Source organism: Vigna unguiculata, chromosome 5 (assembly GCF_037176805.1).
Source record: "Vigna unguiculata cultivar grain cowpea cultivar isolate G323 ecotype 2 chromosome 5, ASM3717680v1, whole genome shotgun sequence".
In the NCBI taxonomy this organism is placed as follows: Eukaryota; Viridiplantae; Streptophyta; class Magnoliopsida; order Fabales; family Fabaceae; genus Vigna; species Vigna unguiculata.
In genome coordinates, this window is record NC_140796.1 from 49,216,113 (window position 1) to 49,232,615 (window position 16,503).

A 16,503-nucleotide genomic window follows, 5' to 3' on the forward strand; every position below is an offset into this window, starting at 1 on the left:
GAAAAACAAAATTGGGTAGAAGAAATGCATTTCTAATTCTAATACAAATAAAAAAAACTGCAACACAAATATAAAGAAAAAACATATTAACCAAAAATGAGGATGGAAATATTGGTACACACAGACAACATGATATTCAAGATGAGGAGATTCAAAGAATGTAATATACTAAAACCCTAAAAAATGACTCTTAATAGAAAAAAAAGTAAAAACAAATAAGAGAAGTCAGAGAGATAAAAGAAGAAAAAGAAAATATAATACACAGAGAATAAAGATATCGCTTCGTAAACAAAATTATAATTTACTAAAACAAGTTTCAACTCATTAATTATCATTTTTAATGCCAATAAAAATTATCAGATAATAATAATTTAATTATATTTTATTTTCAAACATAAAATTATAATTAATTTAATAAAGATATATTAGTATTAAAAAAAATTAGAAATCTTTTTTTCTTAAATATAATTTTATAATTAATTTAATACTTGTAAATATTAGTAATATTAATAGTAAAAAGTTCATTTTTGAGACCTTATTTTATTCAAAGCCTAAAACAAGTTACCCTTGAGCCGGGCCTGGTTATTTATTGTTCAACCAACACCGAAACAATTATTTTTTTATTAGTGTCAACTATTATTTGATTTTTAAATAATGTAATTTAAGATTTTTAATCATTCATCTACAAATATTAATGCGGATTGACTGTCATTATTATCTTTTTATTGATAAAATTAATTTTTAGTAGATTTGAGTAACTTCTTTCAGTTTAATATATTTTTCACAATAAAATTTATAGAAATTTTTTGACTAGACATCCCTAATGTTATTTTATGATAGACTTCCTGTACTTTTATATATGATAAAAAAATACAAATTTAACAAATTTAAATTATACTTTAAAAAAAATTCAAAAAATTCAATAATTTAAAAAAAAATTTATATATAGTTGAATAGAAAATTTATAAAAATTCCTAAGATCAGCACAAGATATTGAAGTAATTATTTCAATTTTTGATTTACAATGTTGACACTGCAAATTTTCAATGTTACTAATAGTAAAAAGTATTGATATTATGTAATTCCTAGAATATTTTCTATTAATGTATAATTTTCTCTTAAAGTTTAATCTATTGGACAAAAAATTTATATATTAGCAGTATAAAATATTTAAAATATTTGTCACTTTCAACTTCATTTTACCATGGGAGGCGGAAAAGAAGGGCGCCCTCCCGCCATTTGAAAATTCTCTTCTATTCTAAAACAAACCTAAACCACACTATACCTTTGAATTTGGAACCAAAACAAAATCCCTAAATTTTCAGTGACGCCAAATCTCTGAAATTTTCAGACACACTGGTTTTCATGTTGTTTTCATTTTCGAACCCTCCTTCTCTTGTCTACCAGTTATACATAAACATGACAACAATCTCTATTCTCCACCCAAAACTCCAATCTCATCTTCTTCCATCTGTCTGTTCTCTCCCCCTCTCTCAGATTCACACCACAGAAGGAAGAAGATGGAGACTCGTGCCGCTTCAAAGAGAAAGGCAAACAGTATGGTCTTGGTCCAAAAACAACATCCCAAAAGGCATAGGGTTTCCTTCGCTCCAAATTCTCCCAAAGAGAAACTGCAAGATGCCAAGAAGCCATCTCCCACAACCACCCACTCTTCTTCCCCCCATATAGGTGAATCTCTTGTCTCCGATGTCTTCGATTATCTTCATGAAATGGAGATGCAGGAAAAGAGGAGACCAATGGTTGACTACATTGAGAAAGTTCAGAAACTGTTTACGCCAACCATGAGAGGAATCTTGGTGGATTGGTTAGTAGAAGTGGGTGAGGAGTACAAGCTTCTCCCGGACACTCTTCATCTCTCTGTTTCTTACATTGATAGGTTCTTGTCTGTTAATCCTGTCACTAAATCCAGACTTCAGTTGCTGGGTGTTTCCTCCATGCTCATTGCATCCAAATACGAGGAAATCGATCCACCCTGTGTGGACGACTTTTGCAGTATCACTGATCACACATATGACAAGGCAGAGGTAGTTAAGATGGAAGCTGATATACTACACTCACTAAAGTTTGAAATGGGAAATCCTACTGTGAACACCTTTCTCAGGAGGTTTGTTGATGTTGCTTCTGATCGCGAGATGACTCCAAATTCACAGATTGAATTTTTGAGTCAGTATCTTGCTGAGTTAAGTTTGCTGGATTATGATTGTTTAAGATTTTTGCCTTCTGTTGTGGCAGCATCAGCTGTATTTCTTTCCAGATTTATCATCTCGCCTGAGGTACATCCATGGAATTATTCTTTGAGTGAATGCTCAGGTTACAAACCAGCTGAATTGAAAGAATGTGTCGAAATCTTGCATGACCTGTATTTGTTACGAAAGGCAACATCGTTCGAAGCTGTCCGGGATAAGTACAAGCAGCAAAAGTTCAAATGCGTTGCAAACCTGTCTTCTCCTCCTTATATACCCAATTGTTACTTTGAAGATCTCTAAAGGTGCATAGGATTCAATTAACATCTTAGATTGTACAGCTTATTGTTCATCTTGAGGCTTGAAGGAAACACAGCACGCAATTTTGATGGTTACTGCTGAACAATTGTGATAGTCTTTCAATAGCATGTACTAGGAAAATTATGGTGTAGGATAAGGTCAAAATTGTATAATTCATTGCTTAGAATTTTATAGGAACAAAGTCACCATGTGAAAAATCGTCTTTGGCATCATTGATCCAAGTGATGGTTGCAATCTTGGGAGACTTTGTGCTTCAACCAATAAAGAATGGGACTTTTACTTTATTTCTGGACAGCAAACCAGGATTGTTGATCTTGGGATCTAAGGATGTTGTCATCAATAAATTTGAATTTTTTTTCATCATTTGTCAAGCTGTGGTCATGGCGGGAAGGAATTTTAGATGCAGAGGAAGTAGGGAATTAAACATTACAATTTTTGTTCAGAATTGAAAATGTCCTATTCTGTAGGGATATTTATTAATCTTTATTTTCATCATTCTTTTTTGTTACCATTAACATTTATTTTAACCCTAAAGAACTGCGATTTTATATAAAATGCAAAGTGTAAAGGTGGTTCTCCATAAAAATGATGGTTATAAGTTATAGTTTTTATGGTTTATAAATAGATTTATTTCATAAAAAAATCGCAATAATATATATTACAAAATTTACAAAAAACTTATTTTCACATATTTATGAAAAAACGTTAATCTCTACTTGCTTCTATTAGTTTAGTGTAGAAATAAAAAGAAAGAAACAAATTTAAAAATAATGATACATAATTCTTTTTAATAAATATGAAAAAAAAGTTCTAACATTAAACTTGTCACTCAAATATTACAAATATAAAAAACTTTATGCGGAAAACATATATTACGTTATATTATATCAATCATATAAATAATATCTTATTAACATTTTTATAAATAAACTAAAAATACAAATGATAAATAAAATATATGGTGAATCTACAAAGTCTCCAAAACTCTACACTTAAATTTTTCACTTTTAAATAATAATCTAACTCTTGCTAAAATATTACCAAAATAAGGATATAAATAATACTTTAATTTTATCAGAATCTCCTGGAAACAAGCTTGTCATTGAGATATTAGGAGCACAATAATAACGTATTCGTTTCATCAATTTTACAGAAGCAATTAAATTAATGTATTTTTACAAGTTGATTGAGAAGTTTAAAATAATTAAGTGATAATAAGACAACCTATTAAAACGGAAAATAAAAATATGAATTAAAGAAAAGAGTCTATTGAATCATAATTATTCGTGCACCGTCAGAAAACAATTTCTTAACTATAATAGTGACAAAAAGAAAGTTAAATGCTATTTTGTTGTGCCTACTGCAGTAAATCTATTAAAGATTCTCACTCCATGATTTGAATATCTATTAAAGTTTGCTCAATGGTCAAGCAAGGACATGATCTCTCTGTATAAAAGATGACCCTTTTGGAAATCAGTTGGTTGCATTTGAGGTGTTTTTCAGCTTTGAATGAATTTCTAAATTTACTCTTCTTAACTGGTGAAATTTATGAACCAATCAACTTTGTAACATTTTCTTGTTTTTGTCTCATGCAGTGTATAATACGAGGCATGGCTGGACTTCAAGGACCTTTCTATGGAGGAGCAAACGCCTTCCATGGAAGAAACACTATTTACGATCTTTATTCTCGTCGATTTAAATTGGATAAAAGATCCTTTTCTTATCCAAATGCATAAAATTTCTTAATTCAATATTATATGTCAGAGTTTATATTTAACTGACACTGGTACAAAATAGGTATATTAAATCACTTTTAGAGGACATATTACATAAGTTCTGTAATTGATTTAATATATATCTTAGTGAAAAGAAAAAACCATTTTCGAAAGTGACCATACGAAAGAACAAAGGAGAGAACAATGACTTATTAAAGACCATCAACAAACTACCACGAACCAATACCAACCAACCACCAACTAACCATCATGGAGAACTTTGCACCCCAACTACAAACTTCACTAAGAAATTTCACAAAATACCATGGGAACCAACAGCACACATTTGGTAAAGCAATGATGTCACAAATTTGCTTCATTTGCAAAGAAGGTGGGGAAAACACCAAGCACCAAGAAAGACAACAGCAAAAAGAGCTTTCTCCACAAACAAAAATCCTAAGCATGACAAAATGAGGGAAAACACACTAACTTGTTGCATTGGTTGTTGAAGAGTGGCATGGAAGAGAAGAAGAAACTTGGTGAAGAGCGGTGCGGTAGTGGTACGAAACGGTGGTCAATGACGCCTAGAAGAGAAGAAAAAACAATGGAGGTGCGAGAGAGAAGACTGGGGTGCGAGAAAGAGGATGAAGTTCAAAAAGTGAAAAAGATTTTTGTAATTTGTAATGTAAAAAATATATTAGATCGGTTGTTTTTTTTTAACCGATCTAATATGTACATATTAGATCGGTTCTTTCTATAACCGATCTATATTAGATCGGTTCTTTTTATTATCAATTTAAAGTATTTTTCAGTATTTACAAAATTGTCACCACATTTTAAAATAAATCTGTTCTGTTTCAATCGATCTAATATCGTGTTCTAATATCACCATTTTTTCGCTTTGCTATAAAATTTCTTAATTCAATATTATGTCAGAGTTTATACTGTACTGAAAGCTTTTATTTTGCAAAATTTTGTATGAATTCAAAATTAATTAATACACTTAGTTCATGAACACACAATAATGCAATAAATATTAATAATACATAAGAAATTTGGTTTCAATTTTAAAAAATTAACATAAATCATCAAAAAAATATGCAGCAATAATTTATGGAGGGGTTGAATACAAGGATAGATTGGTTGTTGATTCTTAAATTGTTGACCTAACACGTGTTTACTATTTTGTATCTTCAGCAAGAAAAATAGAAGAAAATATATTAGTACAACAATTTGGTAGTTCAAAGGAGAGATTGCATATTCAGCTAATCAGATTACGCCTTCCAACTTTATTCATTAGCCACCCAAGTTGCTAACTGTGACTATGAATGCGGAACTTTATGGGATATAGAAGATCATGACTCGGATTGAATCTATATTTATTTTAGATTTAAATAATTAAATTAAATTTTTTATTTAAATATATTTTTTCAGCAAAACTATATTCAATTTTTTTAAATTTGATATTCAAATATTTGGATCAAGATTTAAATCTAGATCCAATATTTGGATTAAGTTCAAAATCCAAAATCCATTTTTTATAAAAGAAATTTAAATTAATTTTTTTAAAATGTGTGTCCCTAGGATCGACACTGTCGAATTTGTCAGATTTTTTGTCAGGGCCAACTCGGTCGAATTTCAGCATAGAACGGACTTGACTAACTTTTGGTTGTGGCAAACTCAGCTAACTTTCAGTTGTGGTCGACTTGGCCGAATTTTGGTCGGGGTCGGCCGAATTTGGTTGAGGCCGACTTGATCGAATTCGACTGAATTTTGGTTGGAGTCGACTCAGCCAAATTTGAACGAATTTTGGTCGGGGCCGACTCGGCCGAGTATGTAGAAATTTTGGTCAGGACTGACTCGGTAAAATTTGATTGCATACGACTAAATTTATGTTGGGGACAACGTGGCTGAATATGACCTAATTTGGGTCAGGGCCGACTCAACAAAATTTTTGTCGGGGTCGACTTGACTAGATTTAGCTGAATTTCGACCGAGGTCGATTTTGCCTAATAGGCCAAATTTTGTCCATAACCAACTCAATCAATTTTCAGATGGGTTCGAATCGACTAAATTCGGTCGAATTTCAATCAAAGCCGACTTAGTTGAATACTACCAAATTTCGGTAGCGATCGGCTCTACCGAAATATGGCCAAAGTAGGGCTAAGGCTAACTCGGCCAAATTTTGGTCAAAGCTGACTCGACTAAACTCGATTGAATTTAAGTCAAGGGCAACTCAATTGAATTCAGCCAAATTTCGGTCGGGATCGACTCGGTTGAATACGGCCAAATTTCGATCGCGACAGACTAGTCAAAATTCGGTCAAATTTCGTTTGAGACCATCTTAGCCGAATACAACCAAATTTGGGCCAAGGTAGACTAGGCTGAATACGACCAAATTTTGGCCGCAATCGTCTGAGCTGAATACAACCAAATTTCGTCTGAGGCTGACTCAGTCCAATGTAGTCAAATTTGGGACGGGGTCAACTCGGCCGAATACTTCCAAATTTGGTATGTCCAGGGTCGACTGACCAAATTTCGAGCAGGGCCGACTTGACTGAATTCAACTGAATACTCTCAAATTTTTTATAGGGCCTTGCCGATTCAGTCAAATATGACCAAATTTGGACTAGTCCATCTCATCCTTTAGTCTATCCCAACTTAAAATTTAAATTAAAAATTTAGATTGAATTTTTAAAATTTTTCATATTTAAAAATATAAATTTTAAAAATAGATATCTAATCCATAAAATATATAAAATGTAATTAAAATTAAAATCCAGTTTAATAAAATAGATTAATTTTTTAATAAAATAAATATTAATCGGATCGAATTAGATTAAGAAAATTGAATTTCTTTTGCCACCCATAAATAAAAAGGTACAAAACAGAAAAGAAAAACACTTTTTATAGACAGTCGTAAACATTTATTGCAAGAGTGAAATTTCGTTACGATTGTAGTTATCTTTAGTCATTATTGTTAAATTTTATTTTTCTTTAATCAATAATTATTTAGTTTTTCTTTGTCAACATTATGTCAGTCATGATCTCTTTTACATTAATTAAGGTTATTTTCCGTTATTTGAAGTTATTTTTTAACAGCAGTAATTAATTTTTTGTTGAAGTTGTTGTTCAACCAACACTGAAACAATTATCTTTTTATGGGTGTCAACTATTATTTGATTTTTAAATAATATAATTTAAGATTTTTAATCATTCATATATAAATATTATTGGGGATTGATCGTCATTATTATCTTTTACCTTTATTGATAAAATTATTTTTTAAGTAGATTTGAATAACTTCTTTCAATTTAAAGTATGCAATATATTTTTCTTAACAAAATTTATAGAAAAATTTTCACCTGACATCCCTAATGTTATTTTATGATAGATTTCATGTACTTTTATATATGATAAAAAAATATCAATTTAACAAATTCAAATTATATTTTAAATAAAATATTCAAAAATTCAACAATTTAAAATAAAAATAAATTTCATATATAGTAATAGAAAATTTGTAAAATTTCCTAAGATCAGCATAAATAATTATTTCAATTTTTTATTTACAATGTTGACACTGCCTTTGAAAAAAAAAGTATTGATATTATTAATCTTTCTAGAATATTTTCTATTAATGTATAATTTTCTCTTTTACTTGATCGGAGACAAGCTGAAATATTTGTCACTTTCCACGTCATCTTACAATCTGATGGCGGAAAAGAAGCGCGCCCTCCCAGCATGTGAAAATTATCTTTTATTCCTAAACAAACCTAAACCACTCTATACCTTTGAATTTGGAACCAAAACGAAATCCCTAAATTTTCAGTGACGCCAAATCTCGAAATTTTCAGACACACTGGTTTTCATGTTGTTTTCATTTTCGAACCCTCCTTCTCTTGTCTACCCCTTATACATAAACATGACAACAATCTCTCTTCTCCACCAAAAACTCCAATCCATCTTCTTTTCCATCTGTTTGTTCTCACCCTCTCTTCCAAATTCACACCACAGAAGGAACAAGATGGAGACTCGTGCCGCCTCAAAGAGAAAGGCAAACGCTATGGTCTTGGTCCAAAAACAACACCCCAAAAGGCATAGGGTTTCGTTTGCTCAAAATCCTCCCAAAGAGAAATTGCAAGATGTGAAGAATCCCAATGCGAAGAAGCCATCTCCCACAACCTACCACTCTTCTTCCTCCCGAGATGAATCTCTTGTTTCCGATTTCTATGAGTATCTTCATGAAATGGAGATACAGAGAAAGAGGAGACCAATGGTTGACTACATTGAGAAAGTTCAGAAACTGTTTACGCCAACCATGAGAGGAATCTTGGTGGATTGGTTAGTAGAAGTGGGTGAGGAGTACAAGCTTCTCCCGGACACTCTTCATCTCTCTGTTTCTTACATTGATAGGTTCTTGTCTGTTAATCCTGTCACTAAATCCAGACTTCAGTTGCTGGGTGTTTCCTCCATGCTCATTGCATCCAAATACGAGGAAATCGATCCACCCTGTGTGGACGACTTTTGCAGTATTACCGATCACACATATGACAAGGAAGAGGTAGTTAAGATGGAAGCTGACATATTACAGTCACTGAAGTTTGAAATGGGAAATCCTACTGTGAACACATTTCTCAGGAGGTTTGCTGATGTTGCTTCTGATCACGAAATGACTCCAAATTCACAGATTGAATTTTTGAGTCACTATCTTGCTGAGTTAAGTTTGCTGGATTATGATTGTTTGAGATTTTTGCCTTCTGTTGTGGCAGCATCAGCTGTATTTCTTTCCAGATTTATTACCTCGCCTGAAGTACATCCATGGAGTTATTCTTTGAGTGAATGCTCAGGTTACAAACCAGCTGAATTGAAAGAATGTGTCAAAATATTGCATGACTTGTATTTGTTACGAAAGGCAGCATCCTTCAAAGCTGTTCGAGATAAGTACAAGCAGCAGAAGTTCAAATGCGTTGCAAACCTGTCTTCTCTTCCTTATATACCCAATTGTTACTTTGAAGATCTTTAAAGATGCATGGGACTCAATTAACATAAATTGTACAGTTTATTGTTCATCTTGAGGCTTGAAGGAAACACAACACGCAATTTTGATGGTTACTGCTGAACAATTCTGATAGTCTTTCAATAGCATGTACTAGGAAAATTATGGTGTAGGATGAGGTCAAAATTACATAATTCATTGCTTAGAATTTGATGTGAACAAAGTCACCTTGTAAAAGATCTTTGGGATCTTGCGAGATGTCTTCAGCATTATTGATACAAGTGATGGTTGCAAACTTGGGGGAGATTTTGTGCTTCAACCAATAAAGAACTAGAGTTTTACTGTGCTATTTTTGTGCCTAGTGCACTAATCTATTAAAGATTCTCTCTCCGTGATTTGAGTATCAAAAGTTAGCTTTTGTTCTTTTACATAATGTTTCAACATTAACAAACTTTTCCATAATAAATTTCTTGGAAAGACAATAAAATAAAATAAATTCTATAGATTAAAATTATACTATATAAATTAATCTTTTTAAAGTATAAAATAATTTCTATAAATTAATTTATACAATTTTAAATAATTTATACAAATCTTATAGAACATGTAAGTAGCATGTCCGTCGTAATACTATTATGTGCAAAATAGTTCAGTCCCATCCGTTAAATAAATTGTCTTAACACAATGATGATACAGGACTTATGACAACACCAATTCTAGTGTTAAATATTCAAAAAAAAAAATGTGTTTTTGTCTGTCACGGGTATTCTAAGTTTTTGATACGTGATAGTAAGTAACTTACCTGATGACCCATTTTTCACCTGTTCAATAAATTGTCTTAACACAATGATGATACAGGACTTATGACAACACCAATTCTAGTGTTAAATATTCATAAATAAAGGTCTTTTTGTCTGTCACGGGTATTCTAAGTTTTCGATACGTGATAGTAAGTAACTTACCTGATGACCCATTTTCCAACCATTGAGAAGCTATGCAACACACTTCATTGTACGTAATGAGTTGAGGTAACAGACAAGTGCTTGGTGACAGTAGCCAAAAACATCAACTAGTATTATAATATAAAGGAAAATGACATAGTCAGTCAATGATTTATACAGGACAAATTTCCCTAATAAACTTTCTATATGTTAGATAGTGAATTTCAGATACTCTCAACACCACATGTTACACAACTTTCCCATTCTGCAGATGATAGATCATTCTCTGAGGAATCTCAAACCTCTAGGCGATAAGTAACAGTGCTATTGTTCTAGTTTCTTACAGTTTGCTCAATGGCCAACCAAGAACATGATCTCCCTCTCTATGAAAAAGTTTGGCTCAAACGAACATTTCAAAGAGTGATAGACTCCTTAATTTTATTCCTCCTCCTCTTTCTTCTTAGTAATCGAGTTCTCTCATCCCACAACTTCACTTTCCCATGGTTACTTGCTTTCATATGCGAATCCTGGTTCACCTTCACTTGGATTGTCATTCTCAACGCCAAGTGGAGTCCTGCAGTCACCATAACCTACCCAGATCGTCTCTTGCAAAGGTACATAATAACATACAGCGATTGCTGATTTCTGTTTCGAATCCGGTTTCCTATTCGGATGAACTTTTTCCCTTCTTCATGTACTTCCATAATTTGCTAGTTGGTAAATGCTTATTCTTGGTTTTTAGTGCTATTCATGTGATTATTATCTGTGGACTTGTAATTTAGTTTTTTTAATCTCAATAGGGTTCAAGAGCTTCCACCAGTTGACTTGCTTGTTACAACAGCAGACCCAGTACTTGAATCCCCTATCATCACAGTCAACACTGTTTTATCTCTTCTAGCTCTTGACTATCCTGCTAACAAGCTAGCTTGCTATGTTTCTGATGATGGCTGCTCCCCTGTTACTTTCTATGCCCTTGTAGAAGCCTCCAAATTTGCTAAGTTTTGGGTTCCTTTCTGTAAGAAGCATAGCCTACAAGTGAGAGCACCCTTTAGATACTTCTCTGATGTTACCATAAACAATAATCAACACTCACTTCAATTCAAACAAGAATGGTTACGAGTGAAGGTGAGTGCAACAACCTTGCCCTGCATTATTAAAATTTCAAACTAGTCCTCTAACGCCTGAACACATTCATAACAATGAGATGAGCACCAAACATAAGTGCAGATGAAATTTGGAGATGTATAATACGTTTGAACTTTCCAAATACTCTGACGATAAACTGCAGAGTTATTTTTTTTTTGTATTTTGCAGGAGATGTACGACAATCTAAGCCAAAAAATTGAAGAGGTGATACATAAAACAATTCCACTCCAACTTGATGGAGAATTTGCTGTTTTCTCGAATACAGAACAAAGAAATCATCCAAGCATAGTTAAGGTAACAAAAATATCATGATTCTTAATGGGTTGAGACTACATAGAAATTAAACACAAATGTTTTAAAATCAAATAATATCTTGATAATTATTGTTGTAAGAAACCGAAAGCATTAGTAGAGATATTTCCACGAACTATTTTGACTACCTTAATTTCTAAATTCTAACGTCCGAAGATGTCAGAAATGTTATCTACCCATAAATCTGTGTACATTGCCATTTCTTTTCTCTCCTTTACACTATCCATTTTACTTCTTTTCTATTTATTTCTTGCCAAATTTATACAGTCAAATCTGAAGATGAAAAAATAAATCTTCCATTTTACATTAATCTTTTTTAATATCTTTTCCTGTCAAAGTTTTTGAGCTTGCACGTCTAAAGAACAAGAAAACATTTACTTACATGACATATGAACAGGTTATATTAGAAAACAAGGAAGGTCGTTTTGATGGGTTGTCTCACTTAATCTATGTATCAAGAGAGAAGAGACCACAGTACCATCACAATTACAAAGCCGGAGCAATGAATGTGTTGGTAAGTTAGTTTGTCAACTGGTGTGTAGTTCTTGGAATTTGGATTCTCATTTTTTTAATTCAACCATAAGTTATTAATTTGAATTAATAACTCATGTGCAGACAAGAGTGTCTGGATTAATGAGCAATGCTCCCTTTATGTTGAACGTAGACTGTGACATGGTTGTGAACAATCCCAAGATTGTTCTACACGCTCTGTGCATTTTTATGGATTCACAAAAAGGGAAAGATGTTGCTTTCGTTCAATGTTTCCAACAGTTCTATGATGGAATAAAAGATGACCCTTTTGGAAATCAGTGGGTGGCTGCATTTGAGGTGTTTTTCAGCTTTAAATGAAGTTCTAAGTTTACACTTCACAAGTGAAATTTATGAAAGAAAGAACTTTTGAACTAATATTTTCTTGTTTTCGTCTCATGCAGTACATAATACGGGGCATGGCTGGACTTCAAGGACCTTTCTACGGAGGAACAAACACCTTCCATAGAAGAAACACTATTTACGGTCTTTATCCTCATGAAATTGAAACCGGGATAAAAGGTCTTATCCAAATCCACGAAATTTCTTATTCTTAAACAGTGGACCCAGAACGTGTTTATTATTTTGTATCTTCAGCAGGAAAATTAGAAGAAGATATATTAATACAACAATTTGGAAGCTCAAAGGAGTTCATCAATTCAGCAGCCCATGTTTTGGGAGGGAGTGCATATTCAGCTAATGAGATTACTCCTTCCAACTTTATTGAGGCAGCAACCCAAGTTGCTAATTGTGAATATGAATGTGATACTTTCTGGGGTAAAAAGGTACGAAACAGAAACAAAAACATAATTTTTAGACGATAGTAAACCATTTCTTGCAAAAGATAAGTTTTGTTACTCAGCTTTGACAATTTTGGAAAGTGTAGTTGGGGTGGTTGTATGGATCAATCTCAGAAGATGTACCAACAGGGTTGAATATTCAAAGAAAAGGTTGGAGATCAGAGTGTTGCACCCCAGATCCAATTGCCTTCAAAGGATGTGCTCCAAGAGGATTACTCTCTACAGTTATACAACAAAAGAGATGGGGTTCAGGCCTTACTGTAGTCTTTTTTGGGAAGCATTCTCCTCTTGTGTGCATGCTCTTTGGTAAGGTCCAATTCAGGGCAGGCTTGTCTTATTTTTGGCTTACCAACTGGGGTTTGCGTGCTGCATTCCTAGTTTCCTATGTTGCTCTAATTGCATATTGCATGATTGCCAACACCAGTATCTTTCCTCAGGTTTGATTCAAATTCCAATCCAGTTTTAATGGCTAGGTTATATTATATGCTATGCTAGACAATACATATGATTCTTAATTCTGTTTTGTTCCAGGGACTTGTCCTTTGGATTGCAATTTCTGTTTTTGTGATTTACAATATACATACTCTATTAGAGTACCTCACAATTGGGTTGTCTATAAGACATTGGTGGAACAATCAAAGAATGTGTGTGATGAGAACCACGAGTGCATGGTTTATTGGATTTTTGAGTGCTATGCTTAAGCTATCAAGAATTTCAGATACTTTGTTTGAAATAACAGAGAAGGAACACAGTGCTTCTGGTGCTGATGGAAACAATGCAGATGCTGGAAGGTTCACGTTCGACGAGTCCCCAGTTTTTGTGGTAGGCACCACCATTTTGTTGGTGCATTTGACAGCCATGTTGATAATGTTTTTGAGGTTGCAACCAAATCCTTTTGGAAATGGGTGCGGAGTAGGGGAGTTCATTTGTAGTACATACCTGGTACTGTGCTACTGGCCATATTTGAAAGGCTTGTTTAGCAGAGGAAAATACGGAATCCCCCTATCCACCATTTTCATGTCATCCGTGTTTGCATTAGTCTTTGTGCATTTTTGTAGAAGTAATATTATCTGAAAGCTCTTTGGGGAAAAAGAACTTGTTTCATATTGAATTTGTCTATGAACATAGTTTGTTAATAATATAGTCAAGCCACATTAACTTCTTACGGATTTTTTCTCTTGTTTTTTTGTTATGGTTCTTTCGTTTATTGTGGTGTGTGTTGTTTGTAACTTTCTCATGTTTAGTGAACTTGGTGAAAATCCAGGACAAACTGGTGTGGTAAATGTGTAACTTAAGTATAACCATGTCTTTTGCAAAGTACGAAGTTGAGAAGTTCACTGGAAGCAATGACTTCAAATTATGGTGATTAAATATGTGTGCTTGTTCAATAAGGTCTCTTGAAAGCTTCAGAAGGTGAATCCAAGATTTATTGTGAAAGAACTAAAAGCTACTAAATAAAGTTACTTATATATGTGATCAATAAATATCATTCAGTTACTCTAACGTCTATTGTAGTTATTTTGCAGTCATCATTGTGAAAATATATTTAGTTAAAATACTCTATTGGTTCACGTTTTTTTCAAAAATCTCAAATAGATCCTTTTAAGATTTTTTTGGTCTCACTTATATTCATATTTTTTAAAATACGTAATAATTAGGTCTATTTTGTTAGTATGATGATAACGGTGTTAAAAATGTGTCACGTGTCAGCTTCTCGTTTTTATGATTTTTTTTTTTGAATTTTTTTTAAATATTTACATCAGTTTTATATTTTTATACTTTATATTTTTAGATCAGCTTTATATTTTTTGTTTGCTTCGTCTGACATTTATGATTTTACTGAGTTTTTTCTTATCATCTAACTTTTTTATTTTTGTAATATTTATTCTTTATAATTTGATTTTTTTTTAACTTTTTTAGTTTTATTAGTCTAATCTTTTTTTTTTTAATTTTCTAACCTTTATATTTTTATATCATATACTCTTTACATTTTTCTAAATGATTTAAACTTTATATTTTCATATCATTTACTTTTCACAGTTTTTTTTTCATCATTTAAGCTCTGTATTTTTAGATTTATACTTTGTATTTTTCTACATCATCTATCATTAGTATTTTTAGATAATTTATTCTACATTTTTTACATTGTTTATCCTTTATGTATTTAGAAACTTTTCTTCTTATATTTTTCGGAATTGTCTATATTTTGTATTTTAAAATCATCTATTCTTTATATTTTTTGAATCGTCTAACTTTTTTATTTTTAAGTTGATTACTCTTTACTTTTACTTTAAAATTGTTCAATTTTTATATTTTTAAAAGTATTCATTATTTCTTTTCTCAACCTTTGTATCTTTTTAATATAATATATATTCACTAACCTAAACAACACACAAAAAACTAGTGTTTATAAAAAAAGTACTTTTAATTTGTACTTTCTTCAATTAGTTTATTGTAGAAAGAAAAAGAAATTAACAATTTTAAAATAATGACACATAACATTTTTTTAATAAATATGAAAAATAAAAAATAATCTTTCATTTACACAAATGTTACAAATATAAGAAAAGTTATGCGTAAAACTTATATTACGTTATATTACATTAATCATATAAGATGTATCTTATTAACATTTTTTATAAATAAAATAAAATAAAATGCTTAAATATCTTTTTTCGTCCTCATTTTCGTAGTGTTTGTTGCGGATGACCTTATTTTTACCAAATGTTTAAAATGATCATCATTCTCGTAATTCGTGTTTAATTTAGTCCGTTTGTGTGACGCCGTTTAAATCTGTAACGGAGCACTGTACATGCATTGTTTGTATTATGTTGTTGAGTTGTGGTGTATTACGTGTACAGTACAACTGTAGTAATTAGACAGTTGGGGATAAATAGGTGAGCTAGCTAGGGTTTTGAGAATGAATTGTTGGGCAGGTGGTGCCTTCCTGCAATCTTCTTCCTCCATTCCCAATTCGTGTTGGTGCCTTGTTGCAATCTTCTTCCTGCAATCCCACTATCTAGGTATGTCACAGTCCCAAACTTCTTCCTTTACCTCTGGTTGTAATCGTTGGAGGCAATAGTGTTGTAGCACTCCCTGCAATGTTGGTGGTTCAACGAAATCTCAAAACATAATCACGAAAACTCTAACCCCAACTAGTTGAAATCAGCAAACTTTATCACAATTCCGAAAACCCTAAACCCAAGAGCAAAGTACTTACCTCGTCAATGATAATTATTTGGAAACTTGAAATCGAACGAAGAAATCACCATGTCCAATTGCTTCCTCTGAAAATCGGGAATGCAGAAATCGCCTCCCACCCACCAGAATCTCTAATTGCAGCGTCAATCCCTAATTGAACAGTTTGCCCCAAATTGGAATTTTAACATTATTAATCCAACTGTACTGTACACCTAATGAACTACAATTCAACTTAATATAAACAGTGTTACATGTACAATGCTCTCTGTTACTGATTTAAACGGTGTCATACAAAAGGACTAAATTAAACACAAATTACAAAAATGATGACCATTT

At 32.2% G+C, this 16,503-nt stretch overlaps 1 protein-coding gene and 2 pseudogenes across 2 annotated transcripts; all 3 read left to right on the forward strand.

The window, feature by feature from the left end:
* The first annotated feature begins 1,308 nt into the window (after nucleotides 1-1,308).
* On the forward strand, nucleotides 1,309-2,986 carry LOC114185981 (putative cyclin-A3-1 pseudogene; annotated as a pseudogene).
* A 5,047-nt stretch (nucleotides 2,987-8,033) lies between these two features.
* On the forward strand, nucleotides 8,034-9,674 carry LOC114185856 (putative cyclin-A3-1 pseudogene; annotated as a pseudogene).
* Nucleotides 9,675-10,396: 722 nt separating this feature from the next.
* On the forward strand, nucleotides 10,397-14,131 carry LOC114185814 (cellulose synthase-like protein H1). 2 transcript variants are annotated; one of them, XM_028073738.2, is made up of 9 exons: nucleotides 10,397-10,794; nucleotides 10,981-11,305; nucleotides 11,495-11,620; nucleotides 12,036-12,152; nucleotides 12,254-12,466; nucleotides 12,571-12,688; nucleotides 12,764-12,951; nucleotides 13,053-13,403; nucleotides 13,498-14,131. In XM_028073738.2, the coding sequence occupies exons 1-9, from the start codon at nucleotides 10,535-10,537 to the stop codon at nucleotides 14,038-14,040; spliced, it is 2,241 nt and encodes a 746-aa protein (XP_027929539.1). In that variant the 5' UTR covers nucleotides 10,397-10,534; the 3' UTR covers nucleotides 14,041-14,131. The 2 variants fall into 2 exon arrangements, with proteins under 2 accessions (XP_027929539.1, XP_027929540.1); XM_028073739.2 differs by having other exon boundaries at nucleotides 12,767-12,951.
* Nucleotides 14,132-16,503: the final 2,372 nt, after the last annotated feature.

What these genes read in the sequence shown, in the direction of transcription:
- LOC114185814 (XM_028073738.2), top strand. Translation starts at nt 10,535, where the DNA reads ATGGCCAACCAAGAACATGATCTCCCTCTCTATGAAAAAGTTTGGCTC. An exon ending in CCAGATCGTCTCTTGCAAAG is followed by an intron (nt 10,795 to 10,980) that starts GTACATAATAAC and finishes TAATCTCAATAG; the next exon opens with GGTTCAAGAGCTTCCACCAG. An exon ending in AAGAATGGTTACGAGTGAAG is followed by an intron (nt 11,306 to 11,494) that starts GTGAGTGCAACA and finishes TGTATTTTGCAG; the next exon opens with GAGATGTACGACAATCTAAG.